General features: G+C 47.5%; 1 protein-coding gene across 6 annotated transcripts in view; it reads right to left on the reverse strand.

Moving 5' to 3' along the window:
* Nucleotides 1-19,645, reverse strand: part of SGIP1 (SH3GL interacting endocytic adaptor 1) — a 56,852-nt gene extending 37,207 nt beyond the window's left edge. For 2 of the 6 annotated variants that reach the window (XM_033067397.2, XM_033067401.2), the window contains exons 1-6: nucleotides 19,185-19,539; nucleotides 10,242-10,305; nucleotides 6,384-6,408; nucleotides 2,500-2,556; nucleotides 1,977-2,031; nucleotides 804-979 (exon numbers count right to left, since the gene is read on the reverse strand). In XM_033067397.2, the coding sequence (XP_032923288.1) occupies nucleotides 804-979; nucleotides 1,977-2,031; nucleotides 2,500-2,556; nucleotides 6,384-6,408; nucleotides 10,242-10,305; nucleotides 19,185-19,194 (387 nt within the window). In that variant the 5' untranslated portion in view covers nucleotides 19,195-19,539. Of the gene's footprint in view, nucleotides 1-803; nucleotides 980-1,976; nucleotides 2,032-2,499; nucleotides 2,557-6,383; nucleotides 6,409-10,241; nucleotides 10,306-19,184; nucleotides 19,546-19,590 lie in introns of those variants that run through there. The other 4 variants (XM_033067399.2, XM_033067396.2, XM_033067398.2 and 1 more) reach the window with 3 other exon arrangements.
* Nucleotides 19,646-20,461: the final 816 nt, after the last annotated feature.

The following is a 20,461-nucleotide window of genomic DNA, read 5'->3' on the forward strand; positions in this document are numbered from 1 at the left end:
ATGGGAGGAACCTGGATTCACCTCCAAAATTCCCTTTAAAACCCCATAGAAAATCCTACAGATGGATTTTTTGGGAATCAGGGTAAGACCTTCAATGGGAGGAAACCTCCAGGGACCTGGATTCACCTCCAGGGTGAGAAACATCAAAAACCCCATGGAAAATCCTACAGATGGATTCCTTGGGAATCAGGGTAAAACCCTCAATGGGAAGAACCCGGATTCACCTCCAAAAATCTTCTAAAATCCCATGGAAAATCCTGCAGATCCTTTCCTTGGCTTGGGAATCAGGGCAAGACCTTCAATGGGAGGAACCTTCCAGGGATGTGGATCCACCTCTAAAAATCCTCTAAAATCCCATGGAAAATCCTACAGATGGATTTTTTGGGAATCAGGGCAAGACCCTCAATGGGAGGAACCCGGATTCACCTCCAAAAATCCCTCTAAAACCCCATGGAAGATTCTTTCCTTGGCTTGGGAATCAGGGCAAGACCCTCACGGTGATGACTGAAAATTCCCCTGGAATGAATTTCCTTTTTTTCCCTCATCGCAAAAATCAGAAGAGGGGAGAAAAAAAAATCAGGGGATGACACACCCTAATCTCCTTTATGAGCAGCAAAGGGAATTTTTAAAGATGCTTTAAACCCTAAAACATCATCTCAACAAGCTGAAAACAAAACCACCAACGAGTGGGACATGAGCTGAGCCTGGGAGGATCCTCGTGGGGATGAGGAGGGTGAGGAGGGACAGGAATCACCACGGGGGATGGGGAGGGTGGCAGGAGGGTGGCACAGGGCAGGACTCACCACGGGGGACGGGGACAGGGCGATGTTGCCCACGGAAGCCCTGAGCTCGTCCACGGTGGCCGCGCTGCGCAGGGCGTCCTTGGCCTGCAGGGGTTTGATCTTGATGTTGAACTTCTTGTGAGCCTCCTCCTCCTCCTCTGACTCGCTCGAGGAGTAGAAGTGCTTTCCTTTGGTGGGTGCAGCACAGTTAAGGAATTTTCTTTTGGTGGGCTGTTCCAAAGGTTTGGTGATTCTGAAGTGCTGACCCCAAATAAAAGGGAGGAAATTCCGAGCTGGGGATGGCACTGCTGCACTCCTGGGCATGTGGAGCTGCTGTTCTCGGGGTAAATCCAGCCCAGATCCACAGCTGGATTTCATGGAATTGTTCAGGTTGGAAAAGCCCCAGGAGATAAATCAGCTCCAGCCATCCCCCAGCACTGCCCTGGGCAGCTGCTCCAATGCCAGATCAGACTTTTCCATGGAGAAATTTTCCCAAATATCCAACCTAAACCTCCTCTGAAACTCTGACCCCTAATAGGGAGGGAAAATCCCAAGCTGGGCACATCACTGCTGCACCCTGAGCATGTGGAGCTGCTGTTCTCAGGGTAAATCCAGCCCAGATCCACAGCTGGATTTCATGGAATTGTTCAGTCTGGAAAAGCCCCATGAGATAAATCAGCTCCAGCCATCCCCAAGTGCCACATCCACAGGGATTTAAACCCTCCCAGGGATGGGGGCTCAGCCCTGCCCTGGGCAGCTGCTCCAGTGCCAGACCAGACTTTTCCATGGAAATTTCCCCAAATATCCAACCTAAACCTCCTCTGGAGCTCAAGGCCATTCCCTCTCCTGTTTCTGTTCCCTCTCCTGTCCCATTCCCTGGGAGCAGACCCCAAATCCCCCCTGGCTGTTCCCTCCTTGTCAAAGCCCAGGATCTCCTCCCTGCTCCTCCTTTTCTCCAGGACCTCCATGGATATTTGTGTCTCCCATGGGATGTTCCCCCACTCCTCATTTCATAGCAGTGAATTAAAAACAATCCAAAAACCTCAGGTAATTCCCATGGGAATCCAGATTTATCTGGGGAGTGCCAGCTCCAAATGAAAATCCAGAGGTGAAAATTAATAATAATAATAAATAAATAAAAAGAGGCAGTGGGCTGCCTGTGAAGCAAGAGGCAAAGCCAAACCCAAAGGATATATCCTGGTTCCTCGGGTCTGATGCTGTATCCCTCCTCATCCAGCTCAGGTGAGTTCTGGGAACACAAAAAAACATAAATCCAGGAAAATCAGGAATGTGAATTCCTGGAAATCTGGAGCAGCTCTTGCCTCCTGTGGGAAAGGATGTCCCAGAGCAAAGGGCTCCTCAAATCCACAATTCATTTTGCAGGAGGAAAGGTTTTAATCCTTGTTTATAATTTTTAAAATAATATCAATATAGATATTAATAGAAATATTAATACAAACATTAATAAAATATTAATATAAATATTATAAACATGTATTTATTATTTATATTAATAAAGTTTTCACTGGATAAACCTCAACATGCCCTGGACCAGGACAGAGCTCTCCAGAGCCACCTCATTCCTGGGAATTCTGCTTGGCCTGCAGGCATGGAATTGGTGCCTGGACAGAGCTGATTTCACCCCAAGAGCCCAAAATGAGTGTGGGAAGAGCCTGGGATCTCCATGGGATGCAGGGAAGCTCCAGGGCACACTTACATATCTGTCCCAGTCGATCTCTGCATAAAATCCATTTGGGGCTCCGTTGGTTTTCTTCTGGAAAGGAAAATCCCCGTGGTTGAAATGGGGGAAGCAGGAGCACAGCACATCCCACACACCCCAAACCCAGCAGCATTCCCCACCTCTGGAATTCCCCCAGTCCTCTGAGATGGAAGGAGAGGGGTTTTTTTTAATATTTATCAGGTGGAAATCCAGCATTCCTTAGGGGGAAGTGAGGAAATGCTCCTGCTGTGCTGGAAGTGCCAGGGAAACCCAACAGGAAACATTTCCTGGGAGGTGAGCAAACCCCAGGGAGGATCCAGATCCCATTATCCCTGAGAAATGAGAATCCCAGGGGGGATCCAGACCCCATTATCCCCCAGGAGGATCCAGATCCCATTATCTCCCAGGAGGATCCAGATCCCATTATTTCCCAGGAGGATCCAGATCCCATTATTTCCCAGAAAGGGGAACTCCAGGGAGGATCCAGACCTCATTAACCCCCAGAAAGGACAATCCCAGGGGGATCCAGTCCCCATTATCCCCCAGGAGGATCCAGATCCCATTATCTCCCAGAAAGGGGAACTCCAGGGAGGATCCAGACCCCATTATCCCCAGAAAGAACCCCAAGGAGGATCCAGACCCCGTTATCCCCCAGGGAGGATCCAGATCCCATTATCCCCCAGAAAGGACAATCCCAAGGAGGATCCAGACCCCATTATCCCCCAAAAGGAGAACCCAAGGAGGATCCAGATCCCATTATCCCTGAGAAATTAAAATCTCAAGGAGGATTCAGATCCCATTATCCCCCAGAAAGAACCCCAGGGAGGATCCAGATCTCATAATCCCCCAGAAATGAGAACCCCAGCAGGGATCCAGATCCCACTATCTCCAGAAATGAGAACCCCAGAGGGGATCCAGACCCCATTATCCCCCAGGAGGATCCAGACCCCATTATCCCCCAGAAAGAACTCCTCCTGGGAGGATTTAGATCCCATTATCTCCCAGAAAGGACAACCCCAGGGGGATCCAGTTCCCATTCTCTCCAGAAATGAGAACCCCAGGGAAGATCCAGATCTCATTATCCCCCAGAAAGAACCCCAGGGGGATCCAGATCCCATTATCCCCCATAAAGGACAATCCCAAAGAGGATCCAGATCCCGTTATCCCCCATAAAGGACAATCCCAAAGAGGATCCAGATCCCGTTATCCCCCCCAGAAAGGAGAACTCCAGAAGGACCCAGACCCCATTACCCCCATGCCAGGCACTGTGGGCTCAGGATGGAGCAGTGGGAATGGTGTGGGATGAGTCCATGCCATGAAACACCAACAAACCCAGGAGCTGCTGCTGGGCATCCAGGGAATTCCAGCTGGAAAAGGCTCCAGCACCTCAGGAACCCTTTCCTGGCTGTCCCTGGGCACCCAAACCCCATAACCATCACAATTTGGGGCTTCTAAATGGGATCATCCATGGGAACAATCCCATCCCCAGCTCAGGAAAAGCTCCTGTGGGAATTCTGCTCCAGGGAATTCCTGCTTTTCCCCCCATCCATTGGGATTTATTTTCCCCCTGCAGGTTTTTCCCTGCACTCAGGGCTCCAAACCGAGCAGGATTCCCTGCTTTCCACGCCCCTGAGCCCAGCTCTGTTTTCCTTACCCCGTTTTTATTTCCTCCTTCCCACGTGCCCTCGGCTTTGCTATTGGAAGTTGGATCAGTGGGATGAGGGCTGGGCTGCTGCAAGGGTGGGGGCGGCAGAAAAAGGGTTAAAATATCTGCTCCTCGCCTGGTTTTGGGTTTTTTTTTCCTCGTTAAATGCACAAAACTAAACTTTTGGGAGCTGTGTCAGGAAAGGGAGGCTCAGCTGTGGCTCCACCGGGATTAAAAGGGGATTTTCCAGTGGGCTCTATTCAGCAGTCAAAATTTAGGTGGAAAAAATGATGTGGGAAAGGGTCTGGAAGATGAAAAATGATATTTAATGTCTCCACCTCTGACCCCTCTGCCTCAATCACCTTCAGCAGCTTCATTTTGTTCCCCAAAAATTGCATTTCTGCCTCCTTGGAGGGGACACCCGAGCTCCCTCTGCCCGTGGGATCTCTGCAGGGAGAGGGAACAGCCTGGGCATGTTCCAGTCAATGAAAGTTGGGAAAAATCTCCAGGAACACCCAGGGCCACAGCAGGGCTGGGGACTCCAAACCCCCAGAGTTCCCTTCCTGAGGGGGAATTCCTCCAGATGTCCAACCCAAACCTGTCCTGTATCCATTTATCCAAATTTAACTGGTCCTGTATTCATTTATTCATTATAAACCTGTCCTGTATTCATTTATCCATCTTAAACCTGTCCTGTATCAATTTATCCAAATCTAACTGGTCCTGTATTCTTCTATCCAAATTTAACTGGTCTTTTATTCATTTATCCATCTTAAACCAGTCCTGTATTCATTTATCCAACCCAAACCTGCTATTTATTAATGTCTTCAACTAAAATCTGCTATTTATAAATTTATCCATCCTAAACCTCTTCCTTATTAATTAATCCAACCTAAACCTGTTATTTATTAATTTATGCAACCCAAACCTGTCCATTATTAATGCATCCAACCTATACCTGCTATTTATTAATTTTTCCAGCCCAAACCTGCTATTTATTAATTTATCCAACTTGAACCTGCTATTTATTAATTTATCCATCTAAACTTGCCCTTTAAAACCTGTCCTCTATTAATTTATCCAACCTAAATTTGCTATTTATTAATTTACCCATCCTAACCATGTCCTTTATTAATTTATCCACACTAAACCTGCTAGTTATTAATTTACCCAATTTAAACCTGCCCTTTAAAACCTGTTCTCTATTAATTTATCCAGCCTAAATTTGCTGTTTATTAATTTATCCAACCTAAACTTGTTATTTATTAATTTATCTAGCCTAAACCTGTCTTTTATTAATTTATCCAACCCAAACCTGCTATCTATTAATTTATCCAACCCAAACCTGCTATCTATTAATTTTTTCAGACTGAACCTCCTATTTATTAATTTATCCAACCTAAACCTGCCCTTTAAAACCTGTCCTTTATTAATTTATCCAACCTAAACTTGTTATTTATTCATTTATCCAGCCTGAACCTGTCCTTTATTAATTTATCCAGCCTAAATCTGCTATTTATGAATTTATCCAACCTAAATCTTTATTTATTCCTGTACCACTGCTGAATAGAGCCCTGCTGAAGGCACCACCTCTACTTTAATCTCTATTTCCTAACAAGCAGCTCAAGAACACAGGGAGGGCCCAAAGCCGAGGATTTGGGGAAAACCAAAATGATTTCTTGCAGGGAGCAGCTTCACCCCTGAAATTGTTATTTTTTTAATAAAACACCCCAGCACTGCTCTCCCTGCTGAGCCTCCCAAGGGACCCATCTTCATTTGGAGGTGAAATTCTAAAATCTGGATTTGCTGAAGAAATAAAGCCCAGCTCACTTTTGGTACCCAACACTAAATTTAGGAGCAGCTCCAGCAGGGACATTCCAGCCTAAACACCCCAGGAATAAAAGCAGCAGCCTTTAAAAAATGGAAACCAAACCACGAACACAACCTTGTTTTCAGGTTAATACAGAAAATAGAAATAAAGGCTGGGACCAGCCCAGCTGCTCTGGCAATTCCTGAGCTCCTCAGGGCAGCAAATCCAACCCAAGCCCTGCAGGATGGGAATGAGGATGAGGAGGAGGCTTGAGCAATATTTGTATTTAAACCTGGGATTTGCCTTTCCCCCGTGGGTTTGTACATTTATTTTACATTTTACATTAATTTTTTGTACGTTTATTTTCTGTATTAAGCAGGGAAGGTGCTGGGGGTGGCACTGCAGGGACAGGGGGACAATACTCACGATGCCATCCCTGTCTGGTGACCCTCTGCAAAGAACAGAGAAAGGAGCTGGGTTAGTGCCCCATCAACACTTGGGAATTGGGTTTTTAATGAACTCAAGGCAGCCAAACTGGAATTCCAACATCAGCAGCACGCCTGAGCTGCCTGCTCCTCGTGGAGCCCATGCAAGGTCACAGAAATTGTTTTTTTTTTTTTTTTTTTTTTCCCCGTGGTGTTATCAGGCGATGAATTGATGTTTGTCAGTAAAATAAATTTTAAAAAATTAAAAATAAATAACTAATAAATAAATAAAAAATAAATTTAAAAATAAAAATAAATTAAAAATAAATAAAAAATAAATATTTTTAATTTTTAAATTTTTTAAAATTCAAAATAAAATTTAAAAATTTCAACATTTTTAAAAATTAAAAAAATTAAATTAAAAAATAAATTTAAAAATAACTTTTAAAAATAAAATAAAATCCAAAAAAATTAAAAAATTAAGAATAAAATAAAAAAAACTTAATTACAAATTAAAAAATAAATAAAAAATAAATAAAATCAATAAAAATAAATCAATCAATACAAATAAATAAATCAATAAAAATAAATAAAATAGGAAAAATAATAAAAATTAATAAAAATAATAATAAAACATAATGAAGCATAAAAACAATAAAACTAGCATTAAAAAAATAATAAATAAATGAAGTGTTCCTGCTGCTGGGGCCCCTGCCCCCAGCCCATCCTCCTGCAGGAGACACAAATCCCATCTGGAGGAATTTCCAGCCTCTCCTCCTGCCAGAAGGACTCACCCTGAGAGCTGAACGGATTGGGAATCTGCCCGGGCCCCCAATCCCCAACCTGCTGATGGGATTTGGGGTTTGGGGGCTGGGCTGGGCCATCCCAGCACTGCCCAGGGACTTTTTATCCCGTTCCATCCCTGTCCCCTCCTTATCCCGTTTCATCTTTATCCCCGTTCCATCCCCTCTCTATCCCGGTACATCCTCGTCCCCTCTTTAGCCCCTGTCCCATCCCTGTCCCTTCTTTATCCCGGTTCCATCCTCGTCCCCTCTCTGTCCCATTCCATCCCTCTCTTCTCTTCCATTCCCGTCCCCTCTCTATCCCGTTCCCATCCCCGTACCTTCTTTATCCCGTTCTCTCCCGTTCCACCCCGTTCCATCCCCGTCCCCTCTCTATCCCGGTTCCATCCCCTGTCCCCTCTCCATCCCGTTCCATCCCCATCCCCTCTCTATCCCGGTTCCACCCCGTTCCATCCCCGTCCCCTCTCTATCCCGGTTCCATCCCCTGTCCCCTCTCCATCCCGGTTCCATCCCGTTCCATCCCTGTCCCCTCTCTATCCCTGCTCCCTCCCCGTCCCCTCTCTATCCCGTTCCATCCCGGTTCCATCCCCGTCCCCTCTCTATCCCGGTTCCGTCCCCGTCCCCTCTCTATCCCGTTCCATCCCCTCTCTATCCCGTTCCATCCCTGTCCCCTCTCTATCCCGGTTCCATCCCCGTCCCCTCTCTGTCGCGGTTCTATCCCGTTCCATCCCCTGTCCCTTCTCTCCCGTTCCATCCAGGTCCCATCCCCGTCCCCTCTCTATCCCGGTTTCATCCCTCTCTATCCCCGTTCCATCCCCTCTCTATCCCGTTCCATCCCCGCCGCCGCAGGGATTTGCAGCTCCCCGATCCCCCGGGGCCGTGCCCGCGCCGTGACCCCGCCGCGCTAATCAGCGCTGCCGCTAATTAATCACCGCGTCCTGCGCCGTGACCTCCGCACGGCCCGGGATCCCTCCGGGCTGAGCAGGGGGATGGAACGGGATAGAGAGGGATGGAACGGGACAGAGAGGGGACGGAACCGGGACAGAGAGGGGACGGGACCGGGACGGAGAGGGGACGGGACCGGGACGGAGAGGGGCTGGGGATGGAACGGGGGAGAAGGGAAGGATGGAACGGGAGAAGAGAGGGACGGAATGAGAGAAGAAAGGCGGGGATGGAACGGGAGGAAAGGCGGGGATGGAACGGGAGAAAAGGCGGGGATGGAACGGGAGGAAAGGCGGGGATGGAACGGGAGAAAAGGCGGGGATGGAACGGGAGAAAAGGCGGGGATGGAACGGGAGAAAAGGCGGGGATGGAACGGGAGAAAAGGCGGGGATGGAACGGGAGAAAAGGCGGGGATGGAACGGGAGAAAAGGCGGGGATGGAACGGGAGAAAAGGCGGGGATGGAATGGAACGGGAGAAAAGGCGGGGATGGAACGGGAGAAAAGGCGGGGATGGAACGGGAGAAAAGGCGGGGATGGAACGGGAGAAAAGGCGGGGATGGAACGGGAGAAAAGGCGGGGATGGAACGGGAGAAAAGGCGGGGATGGAACGGGAGAAAAGGCGGGGATGGAACGGGAGAAAAGGCGGGGATGGAACGGGAGAAAAGGCGGGGATGGAACGGGAGAAAAGGCGGGGATGGAACGGGAGAAAAGGCGGGGATGGAACGGGAGAAAAGGCGGGGATGGAACGGGAGAAAAGGCGGGGATGGAACGGGAGAAAAGGCGGGGATGGAACGGGAGAAAAGGCGGGGATGGAACGGGAGAAAAGGCGGGGATGGAACGGGAGAAAAGGCGGGGATGGAACGGGAGAAAAGGCGGGGATGGAACGGGAGAAAAGGCGGGGATGGAACGGGAGAAAAGGCGGGGATGGAACGGGAGAAAAGGCGGGGATGGAACGGGAGAAAAGGCGGGGATGGAACGGGAGAAAAGGCGGGGATGGAACGGGAGAAAAGGCGGGGATGGAACGGGAGAAAAGGCGGGGATGGAACGGGAGAAGGAAGGCAAGATGGAACATGGGAGAAGGGACAGGGATGGAAAGGGAGAGAAGAGACAGGGGTGGAACGGGGGAGAAGGGAGGGATGGAACAGTGGGACAGGGAGGGATGGAACAGTGGGACAGGGAGGGATGGAGCAGTGGGACAGGGAGGGATGGAGCAGTGGGACAGGGAGGGATGGAGCAGTGGGACAGGGAGGGATGGAGCAGTGGGACAGGGAGGGATGGAGCAGTGGGACAGGGAGGGATGGAGCAGTGGGACAGGGAGGGATGGAGCAGTGGGACAGGGAGGGATGGAGCAGCGGGACAGGGAGGGATGGAAGGAGAGGACAAACAGGGGACGGAGCTGCAATCCCAGCGCTGCTCCAGCATTCCCACGGCAGGAGATGCACAGGAGCTCCTCCCTCCCTCCCGGATCAATCTTGGAGCTCCTGGCTGTCCCACAGCTCGGTGCGGGGGTGCCACCACCCCTGGGGACAGCAGGGTGACACCTCGGGGTGCACAGCTCGCTTTGGGGATGTGATCCCTGTGTCCCGTTCCTGTTTGCAGCAGGAAAAGCCCAGCAGGGCCAGCAGGGCCACCAGGGGTCTGTCCCCTCCCAGCAGGACACAAAACAGCTCAGGGAAACAAATCCCGATGGAACAAACGGGAAAAGCCGGGAGTTCCTCAGAGCAGAGCTGAGGAGGGGACTCCCTGTCCCCTGCTGTCCCCAGGACGTGCTGGCACTCGGGGACACCCACCCCAAAGCCACAGCAGCGCTGGCTGAGAATCCTGGAATTGTTTGGGTTGGAAAAACATCAAACCCAACCTGCCCCGTGTCCCCAAGTGCCACATCCACAGGGATTTTAAATCCTGCCAGGGATGGGGATCCTGGGCGGCTGTGCCAGGGCTGGAAAACCTTTCCGTGATGAATTTTCCCAAATATCCAATCTAAACCTCCCCTGGCACAGCTTGGGGCTGTTCCCCCAAATTAAAAAAAAAATTTAAAAACCCCCAAAATTATAAAAAACCCAAACCAAAATTAAAAACAACATTAAAAACCCCATGAGCTCTGCTCAACTCACGTGGAGTCAGTGTCCTTCTCTTTCTTGCGTATTCCAAAGGCCTTCCTGGTTCGTTTTTTCAGTCCTGAGAGTGGAAGGAACACCAAGAAAAGGGAAATTAAATATAAATATAAATATAAATATAAATATAAATATAAATATAAATATAAATATAAATATAAATATAAATATAAATATAAATATAAATATAAATATAAATATAAATATAAATATAAATATAAATATAAATATAAATATAAATATAAATATAAATATAAATATAAATATAAATATAAATATAAATATAAATATAAATATAAATATAAATATAAATATAAATCCTCCTCAGGTTCCTCATTCCCTTCACATGGAAGGACCAAGGGACCCCAACATCCCAGAATTCAGGAATTTGTTCATTTGTTTCTGCCATTTCTTCGTTCATTTATCACTCATTAACTCCCTCCCAGTGGGTGGGACTCACTTATTTCCCACTTCATCTTCCCACTCAATATTTATTCCACAGTTCATTGCTTCACAGTCAACATTTCCCACTCCACATTTATTTCCCAGTTAATATTTCTCACTCATTCTGCAGTAATATTTATTTCCCAGTTAATATTTCCTACTCAATATTTGTTTCCCAGTTAATATTTTTTACAGTTAATATTTCCCAGTTGATATTTCCCTCTCCATATTTGTTTCCCAGTTATTCTGCAGTAATATTTATCTCCCAGTTAATATTTCCCAGTTATTATTTCCCTAAATTCCTGAACTCACAGGTTCATCCTTCCCCATTCCTGGCATTCCCAAATCCATCCTTTGGGATCCATTTATCCCATAAATTTCTGAACTCCTCAGGTTCATCCTGCCCCATTCCTCTTCTTCCCTAAATCCATCCTTTTCCCTATCCCAGATTTTCCATCCTTTGGGATCCATTTATTCCATAAATTCCTGGACTCACAGGTTCATCCTGCCTGGTTCTGCTTCCCCAAATCCACCCTGTTCCCTATCCCAGATTTTCCATCCTGTGGGATCCATTTATCCCATAAATTCCTGAACCCTCCAGGCTCATCCTGCATTCCTCTGCTTCCCCAAATCCAACCTGTGGGATCCATTTATTCCCCAAATTCCTGAACTCCTCAGGCTCATCCTGCCCCATTCCTGCCTGGTTCTGCTTCCCCAAATCCATCCTTTTCCCTATCCCAGGTTTTCCACCCTTTGGGATCTATTTATCCCATAAATTCCTGAACCCCTCAGGCTCATCCTGCCCCATTCCTGGCATTCCCATCCTTTTCCCCATCCCCAAGGCTCAGGTGAGTCCTCAAGAACAGAAATATTCCCATTGATCCTCCCCCCTGGAAAATCCTCATCCCCAACCCCCCCAGGGCTGAGCTGTCCTTGGGTGTCCCCTGAAGCAGAACCCAAAATCTGCTCCTGAATCCTGGAATGTGCCCAGAGCTCCAACACCGAGGGGAAAAAAGGGAAATTTGGGAAATCTGGGAGAACAAAAAGGTGCTGGGAGCAGATCCCCCATAAACCAGGAAAATTGGAAAATTCCCCCTGCAGAGGGGCTGAGCTGAGCCTTGGGATCTGCACCCTCAGGAGCTTTTAGGGCTGAAGCTCCCTAAGGCCTGGCCTAGCAAGGCTCAGCTTTATAAAATCAATCAAATCTTTTTAATTTCCTTCAGAAATTCCACAGACTGGAGGTTCCAGGATCAGACCCAGGCTGAACCTGACAATTTTTTCTTAATTTTTCCAACCTGATTTTTTTTTCCCCCAACCTGACAATTTTTTTTCCAACCTGACAATTTTTATCTTCACTCATTTTAATAAAAATCCATTTTTTTTTTCTGTATATCTCATGAATTAACGCCCCCCTAAGATCCCCCAGGCTCTCCCTGCTCTGGGTAACCTGAGCCCTGCACAATCAATATTTCATCTCCCCTCGGTTCCAGGCCTGGCTCCAGGGAGGAGATCACCCAGGAGAAAAGGAGGTTTGGGGGAAAAAAAAGAAAAACAAAGGAGGTTTGGGAGGAAAAAGTAAGGGGTTTGGGGGAAAACAAATATTTTTTTGTGGGAAAATTGAAATTAAAATGGGAAAAAATAAAATGAAATTAAAATTACAAAAAAACCCACAGCACCTAAACTGAAATTCAAATTAAAAGAATCTTTTTTGGAGGGTTTCCCACAAATCCCAGCAGCTGGAGGCGTTTCCAGCCTGGATTCTCTGTCAGAGCTCTGGGCAGGGAAGGGAATTTTGGTCCTGAACAAAACCTGAGCTCTCAAGGGTTGGCACAGGAAAAGGAAAAAGAGAAACCCCAAAATCCCAAAAACCCCAAAATGCACCTGCAGCACAGTGAGGGATTGGGGGTTTATGGGATTATCCCAAATCTGGGGAAAAAAAATTCAATGTATGGCATGGGAGTGAAGAAATGAGTTCAAAATTGGCTGGATGGGAAAAAATGATCTGAAAATAATGGGGGGAAATAAAAAATAACAATGGGGGAGTAAATAATAAGGGGGAAATAAATAATTATAATGAGGGAAAGGGAAATAATGGGGAAATAATAAAGGGGGGAAATAAATAATAATAATGGGGGAAATAAATAATAATAATGGGGGAAATAAATAATAATAATAATGGGGGAAAATAATAATAATGGAGGGATTAGGAAATAAATAATAATAATGGAGAAATGGGGGAAAATAAATAATAATAATGAGCAAATGGGGGCGGGGAATAAAAACCAATGGGGAAATGGGGGGGGAAAGGAGAAATGGAAATATAAAATAGAAATAAAAACGGGAATGAGCAGAATTGTCCCTGCCGTGCCCGGGCAGGTTCGGGGCGTGCGGTAGTGCCGGCCCTGCTCGGGGAGGGGCTTGTGCTCCCCTCCTTCATCACTCTGTCTTCCTCATCCTCTCCATCATCATCCTCTCCTTCCTCATCCCCTGCCTTCCCTTCTTCTTCATCAGCTCTGCCTTCCTCATCCTCCTCTTCCTCATCTTCTCCTTCCTCATCCCCTGCCTTCCCTTCTTCTTCATCAGTTCTGCCTTTCTCATCCTCCTCTTCCTCATCCTCTCCTTATCAGCTCTGCCTTCCTCATCCTCTCCATCAGCTCTGCCTTCCCTTCTTCCTCATCCTCCTCTTCCTCATCCTCTCCTTATCAGCTCTGCCTTCCTCATCCCCTGCCTTCCCTTCTTCAGCTCTGCCTTCCTCATCCTCTTCTTCCTCATCCCTTCCTTCATCAGCTCTGCCTTCCTCATCCTCTCAATCATCCTCTCCTTTCTTATCTCTGCCTTCCTCATCCTCTTCTTCATCACCTCTGCCTCCCCTCCTTCCTCATCCCCTCTGCCTTCCTCATCCCCTCCTTCATCAGCTCCACTTTCCTCATCCTCTCCTTCACCACCTCTGCCTCCTCTCCTTCCTCAGCTCTGCCTTCCTCATCCTCGTCTTCCTCATCCCCTGCCTTCCCTTCTTCATCAGCTCTGCCTTCCTCATCCTCTTCTTCCTCATCCTCTCCTTCACCAGCTCTGCCTCCCCTCCTTCCTCATCCTCATCTTCCTCATCCCCTCCTTCCTCACCCTCTCCATCCTCCTCTCTGCCTCCTCCCCTTCCTCATCCTCTCCTCCTTCATCCCTGCCTCCCCTCCTTCCCCTGCTCTCCTTCGTGCTCCTCCTCTCCAATCCCAAAATTGGGTCGGGATTCTTCCCACAAACTCTGAATAAATCCCGTTTTGCTTCATATCCCTCCTCTCCCAAAACTGGGCTGGGATTCCTGCAACAAATTCTGGATAAATCCCATTTGCCTTCCTGTCCCTCCTCTCAAATCCCAAAATTAGGTGGGGATTCCTGACACAAACTCTGGATAAATCTCATTTTCTTTAATGTCCCTCCTCTCCCAAAATTCAGTCAGGATTCTTCCCATAAATTCTGGATAAATCCCATTTTCCTCCATATCCCTCCTCTCCCAAAACTGGGATTCCTACAACAAATTCTGCATAAATTCCATTTTCCTTCATATCCCTCCTCTCCAATCCCAAAGATGGACCAAGATTCCTGCCACAAATTCTGCACAAATCCCATTTTCCTTTGCCTTCCTGCTCTCCCAAAAATCCAGTCAGGATTCTTCCCATAAATTCTGCATAAATCCCATTTTCCTTCATATTCCTCCTTTCCAATCCCAAAACCAGATGAGAATTCCTGACACAAATTCTTTTTACACCCCCAATCCCCACTCAGGGCAGGATTTCCACCCCAATTCTCATTTTTAGGGACAAATCCCAGTCCTGGGGGAGCTCCAAGGGGAGCAGCCCCGACCTCACCCAGAATTCCTTTCCCCACAATCCCAAAACCAGGAGTGACTCACCCAGGAAATCCCAAATTCTTGAATTTTGGGCACCAGTTCAGGACGCCCAAGGGCAGATTTTTAACCTGGGCTCACCCCAAGGAGGAGTTTAATCTTTTTTTTTTAAATTTGTCTGTTATTTTTTGGGGTTTTTTTAAGGTTTTGCCACTTCCCCCACCCCAGGTTTTGCCATATTTTTAATTTTTTTTTCAGGTTTTGCCACATTCTTTTCCCAAACTTCACCACATTTTTCTTTTAGGTTTTGCCTTTTTTTTTTTTTTTTCTTTCTTCCAAGCTTTTCACTTCCAAGCCCTCATTTCCACAAAATTCCTCCTGGACAGCTCAATCCCACCTGGATCAGCCCCACAAAACATCCCAAAAATCTTTATGGACAACTTTAGGTTTGAGAATCCAAATCCCTGGATCAGGCCCAGCATCTCCTGGGCATGGAAAAGAGGGAAAATAAAAAAAAAATCTTCTCTACATCCTGAAAAAGTTATTTCCTTCCTATTTCTGCAGAAAATTCCAGCAGGTCTAGAAAAATCCTTCTCAGATGGAGAATTGCTCTTGGGTATCTGAATTTGTGATATTTCCATAAATGCTGGTGGTTTTCTCAAAGAAAAAACCCCAAATTTTCCTCATCAAATAAAACCCCCCAGATTTTCCTCATCAAGCCCAAAATCCCCAAAATTTCCTCCTCAAATCCAAAACACCCAAATTTTACTCCTCAAATCCAAAACATCCTAAATTTTCCTCCTCTAACCCAAACCCCCTAAATTTGCCTTCTCCAATCCAAAATCCCCCCCAAATTTTCCTCCTCAAAAAACCTCCACATATTCCTCTTCAAAAAAACCCAAATTACTCCCAAATTTTCCTCCTCAAACCCAAAACCCCCCTAAACTTTCCTCCTCAAATCCAGAACACCCAAATTTTCCTGGATCAAATCAAAACCCCTAAATTTTCCTCCTCAAATTCAAATCCCCCTAAATTTTCCTCCTCAAGCCCAAATTCTCCCAAAATTTTCCTCCTCAAACCCAAAAACACCCCCAAATTTTCCTCCTCAAATCCAAAACCCCCCCAAGCCCAAATCCCCCTAAATTCTCTTCCTTAAATACCCCCCCCAAATTTTGCTCCTCAAATTCAAATCCCCCTTAAATTTTCCTCCTCAAATCCCTCCTAATTTTTCCTCCTAAAATAAAAAACCCCAAATTTTCCTCCCCAAGCCCAAATTCCCCTAAATTTTCCTCCTCAGAAAAAAACCCAAATTTTCCTCCTCAAATCCAACCCCCCTAAATTTTCCTCCTCAAATCCAAAACTCCCAAATTTTCTTGCAATCCACAAAAAAAAGATTTTTTTTTTTGTACATCCAGCATTCCAAACCCAGAGACCACCAGGGCTAAAAAATGATCCCAGAAATATTTTCCCAGTTTGGATGTGAGCAGAGAATCCCAGATTGGTTTTGGGAGGGAAATTTCAAATTTTATCTGATCCCAGCCTTGCTTGGGCACCTCCCACATTCCCATGGGAATTCCCTGAGCACAACCCCATGGAAATTCCCAAACTTCCAGGTTTGAAGGGATTCAGAGAAATCCCCACTCTGGGAAGGTTTTTCCTGCATTTTGGGGTCTGGAGGAGCAATTCCAGGAAAAGCAGGAATGAGTTCCCCAAAGGAACATCCCCGAGCTGCCATCCCCAAATTTCAGGGAATTTGAAACCCTGGAGATGGAGCAGAGGATTCCAGAAGGAGCCAAACCCGTTCTGGGAGCATTTCCCCAACTAAGGAACATCCAAACCCGTTCTGGGAGCATTTCCCATCCTAAGGAACATCCAAACCCGTTCTGGGAGCATTTCCTAATTCTAGAGAACATCCAAACCCGTTCTGGGAGCATTTCCCATCCTAAGGAACATCCAAACCCGTTCTGGTAGCATTTCCCAATTCCAGGGAACATCCAAACCTGTTCTGGGAGCATTTCCCAATTTAAGGAAAATCCAAATTCGTTATTGAGTGTTTCCCATCCTAAGGAACATCCAAACCCTTTCTGAGAGCATTTCCCAATTCCAGGGAACATCCAAACCCATTCTTGGGAACATCCAAACCTGTTCTAGAGAATTTCCCAAACTAAGGAACATCCAAACCCATTCTGGGAGCATTTCCCCAACTAAGGAACATCCAAACCCATTCTGGGAGCATTTCCCAATTTAAGGAACATCCAAACCCATTCTGGGAGCAATTCCCAATTCTAGAGAACATCCAAACTCATTCTTGAGCATTTCCCATCCTAAGGAACATCCAAACCTGTTCTGGGAGCATTTCCCAATTCCAGGGAACATCCAAACCTGTTCTGAGAGCATTTCCCAGTTCCAGGGAACATCCAAACTCATTCTTGAGCATTTCCCAATCTAAGGAACATCCAAACCCATTTAGGGGAGCATTTCCCCAATCCAGGGAACATCCAAACCCGTTCTAGAGAATTTCCCAATTCTAGAGAACATCCAAATCCATTCAGGGAGCATTTCCCAATTCTAGAGAACATCCAAACCAGTTCTGGGAGCATTTCCCATCCTAAGGAACATCCAAACCTGTTGGGATCATTTCCCATCCTAAGGAACATCCAAACTCCTCTCACTCCACACCTGAGTGGGTTTTAATCCCCATCCCAACCCAAATCCCTGGAATGTTCCAGGGAGGAATTCCCTCTGCAGGGTTCTGGAAACATCTCCCACTTTCGGGTTTTTTTTGGGGTGTCATTGGGATTTTTAGACATCCATGAAAAATCTTTTTGTTGCCCCCAAGAATGAGAAAATATTCCATATATTGGGCATAATATCCAGCAGAAGTTGCTCATCCTCTGCCATTCCCAAGGAGGTGAATTACCTTTTTTTCCAAGGAAAATAATTCCTAAAGAATCCATAATTACAACCCTGATTAAACCCCTTAAGGTATTCACCACAAGGAACTCTCAGTGTTTAGCACAGGTTTAAAAGTTTCAGCTCCAATTAAGCCAAGCTTGTTAAAACCACTGAATTAATTATATTAATATTCCATAAATCACCCCTGCACAGGGCCTGAGCTTCAGTGGGATCTGGGGTTGGAGTTCTACTTTCCAACAAATCCAAACAAATTTCAGCCATTTCAAAACTCAAAAAAACACAGGAATTATTTCTGATTGTCCAACTTCTGTTCTAGGTTTGCATCAACCACTTGAATGTTTCAAGCTGTTGAATAATTCACTTTTTATGATTAGTATTTCATTTTTTTCCATGCCTGACTGGGTCATGGAAGGTGATTCCACCTCTGCCAGAGCCCAGCTCTGGATCCATCCCTGACCAAAGCTCCTGCCAGGACAAAACCCTCAAGGAATAAAACAAAACCTAAAAAAAAAAAAAACCCAAAACAAAAAACCCCAAATCCCAAAACAGCCTAAAATCCCCAATTTCCTCCCCCTGAGCAGCCTCAAAACTGAATCAACAACTCAAACCAAGGCCTACAACAGAACAACTCCGATTTATCCACGTTAATCCCCCTGGAAACGTTGGAATTCTGGTTTTCCAAGGCAGGTTTTTAATGGCATTTCCCCTGCCATGACCTGCTCCTGTCGTGGGATGGCTTTGATGTCATGGGCTAAAATTAAAACCTGGTTTTGCTTGTGACTCTCATCAGCACCAGGGAAAGCAGGGAAGGCTTTTCCTGCCATTTAAAGGACAACAAAACTCATTTTCTTCACGCCAGAGCACCCAAACCCCATCCCAGGAGAGGCCACCCCCTGTGCCCACACAGGGCTGTGCTGGCACCTGAAATCCTGGCAGCAGGGGGGATTTAAACCCCATAAAAATCCCCTGGAATTCTGTGTGGATTTGGGCAGGGGGCAGCTCCAGATTTCGGGGATTTTCTGGGAAGGAGCCCAATTTCTGCCTGTCATCAAGCTTGGAAGTGGCTGCACCGAGCCAGGCCCTGCTGCTGCCACCAAGGGGCCAGAAATCCCCCAAAATTCAATATATTCTGCTCTCCTCGGCCCTGGAGCATCCATTCTGCTAAAACAGAATTAAATCCGAGACGCCCTTCGCCCGCATCCTGCTCCAGGAGGAATTAAAATTATAAATAATAAAGGAGAGCTTTACATACGGCCGAGACAGGCGACAGAGGATAAAATTCCTGTCATGCCCAGAGGCTTTTCCCACACAGGATCAGACACAGCTCCCTGGAGCATCCTGGAGCCCATATTCCCTCCTCATTCCCCATTTTATTTTATGTCAAAAAACCCCCAATCCAACATCTCCTCCTCCTCCCCCAGAGCTGCATCGGTAAGAAAAAAAAAAAAAAAAAAGTCAGCTCAAGTTGCAATTTCAAATTTCCTCGTCTTATCCATCCTCTGGGATAAAAATCATAATTCCAGCATCCAAATCCCAGCCCGGCTCCGTGGAAAACCGGGAATGGGCAGAGCCCGAGCTGCCCACAGAGGGCTGGGGATGGAATTACAAATAACCTACTATTCCATCAGCGCGCCGCGGATTAGGGGCAGGGATGGATGGGATCATTTTTAATATTATTATTTAATCAGAAAAAGGATGAAACCCCCCCGAACGCAGGCCCGGATCGCTCCCAGATCATCACCCACCTTCCATCATGGTGGCAGAATTGCATTCCTCAATTTCCAAGGAGCCTGGAAAAAAAACCACGGGAGAGCGCGGGGCTCGGCCTCGGGACGATGATGATGATGAGGATGATGATGAGGAGGAGGAAGAGGCGGGATGGCGAGGCTAGGCGCAGGCCATGGATGCTGCCGTGCCTGTATCACCTCCAGGATGGCACCGCGGAGGATGCTCGGAGAAAGGGAGGACGAGGCGGGCTCGGTGCCTCCCGCCCCGCACTCCTCACATGCGCGCTCGCTGCCGACACACCCCCCGGGAACGCTCCAACCTATTTCCCAGATTTTTTTTTATTTTTTTTTTTTAAATTATATATATTTTTTTTTCTCTCCCCACCGCCGCTTTCCCCCCAAAGCAGAACCCCAGTGTCCGCACCTCGTGACGCACTTCCCCTCCCTTAATCCTATTGCGATTAATTCCCGGCTGTCAGATTAGGAGCGTGCGGGGCTGCGAATCGGGGGGAAAAGGGAATCAATCCCGGCGGGATCGGAGGGGATGCGGGCACAGCCGGGCCCTCCCCGCAGCTCGGCACGGACAAACCCAGCCTGACGTCAGGGCCGGCCCGAGGATGCGGGAGGAATTTCTTTCTCCCCGGCTGCTTCCAGCAGCGCCCGGAATTATTCTCGCATGAAGGGAAAGGGAGCGGGAACAAAAGAGAGGGAGGGAGGGAGCGGGGGGGGCTGAGAGCGCTGAGCCCGCCACCCCCCCGCGATGTCACCTTGGCCTTGTCCCCCGTGGTGCCACCCTGGCCTGGGTCCCCACAGGATGCCAGCCTGTCCCCCTTCGCGGTGGCACTGCCCTGTGTCACCATGGTGCCACCCCCCGTGTCACCCCGTGGTGCCACCCTACCTGTGTCACCCCGCAATGCCAGCCTGTCCTGTGTCACCCCATGGTGCCACCCCCCTTGTCCCCACCATGGTGCCACCCTACCTGTGTCACCCCATAGTGCCACCTTGCCCTGTGTCCCCACCATGGTGCCACCCTCCCTGTGTCACCCCGCAATGCCAGCCCATCCTGTGTCCCCATGATGATGCCACCCTGTCCTCCCACGATCCCAACCTGCCCCGTGTCCCCACCCTGATGCCACCTCTCCCTGTCATACCCCGCGATGCCACCCTTCCTGTGTCCCCATGACACCACCTTGTCCCCCTCGCGATGCCACCCTCCGTGTCTCCCCATGTTGCCACCTTCCCTGTGTCCCTCCCACATTATGTCACCTTGCCCTGTCACCCCAGCAATGTCACCC

This window comes from Catharus ustulatus, chromosome 9 (assembly GCF_009819885.2).
Source record: "Catharus ustulatus isolate bCatUst1 chromosome 9, bCatUst1.pri.v2, whole genome shotgun sequence".
Lineage (NCBI taxonomy): Eukaryota > Metazoa > Chordata > Aves > Passeriformes > Turdidae > Catharus > Catharus ustulatus.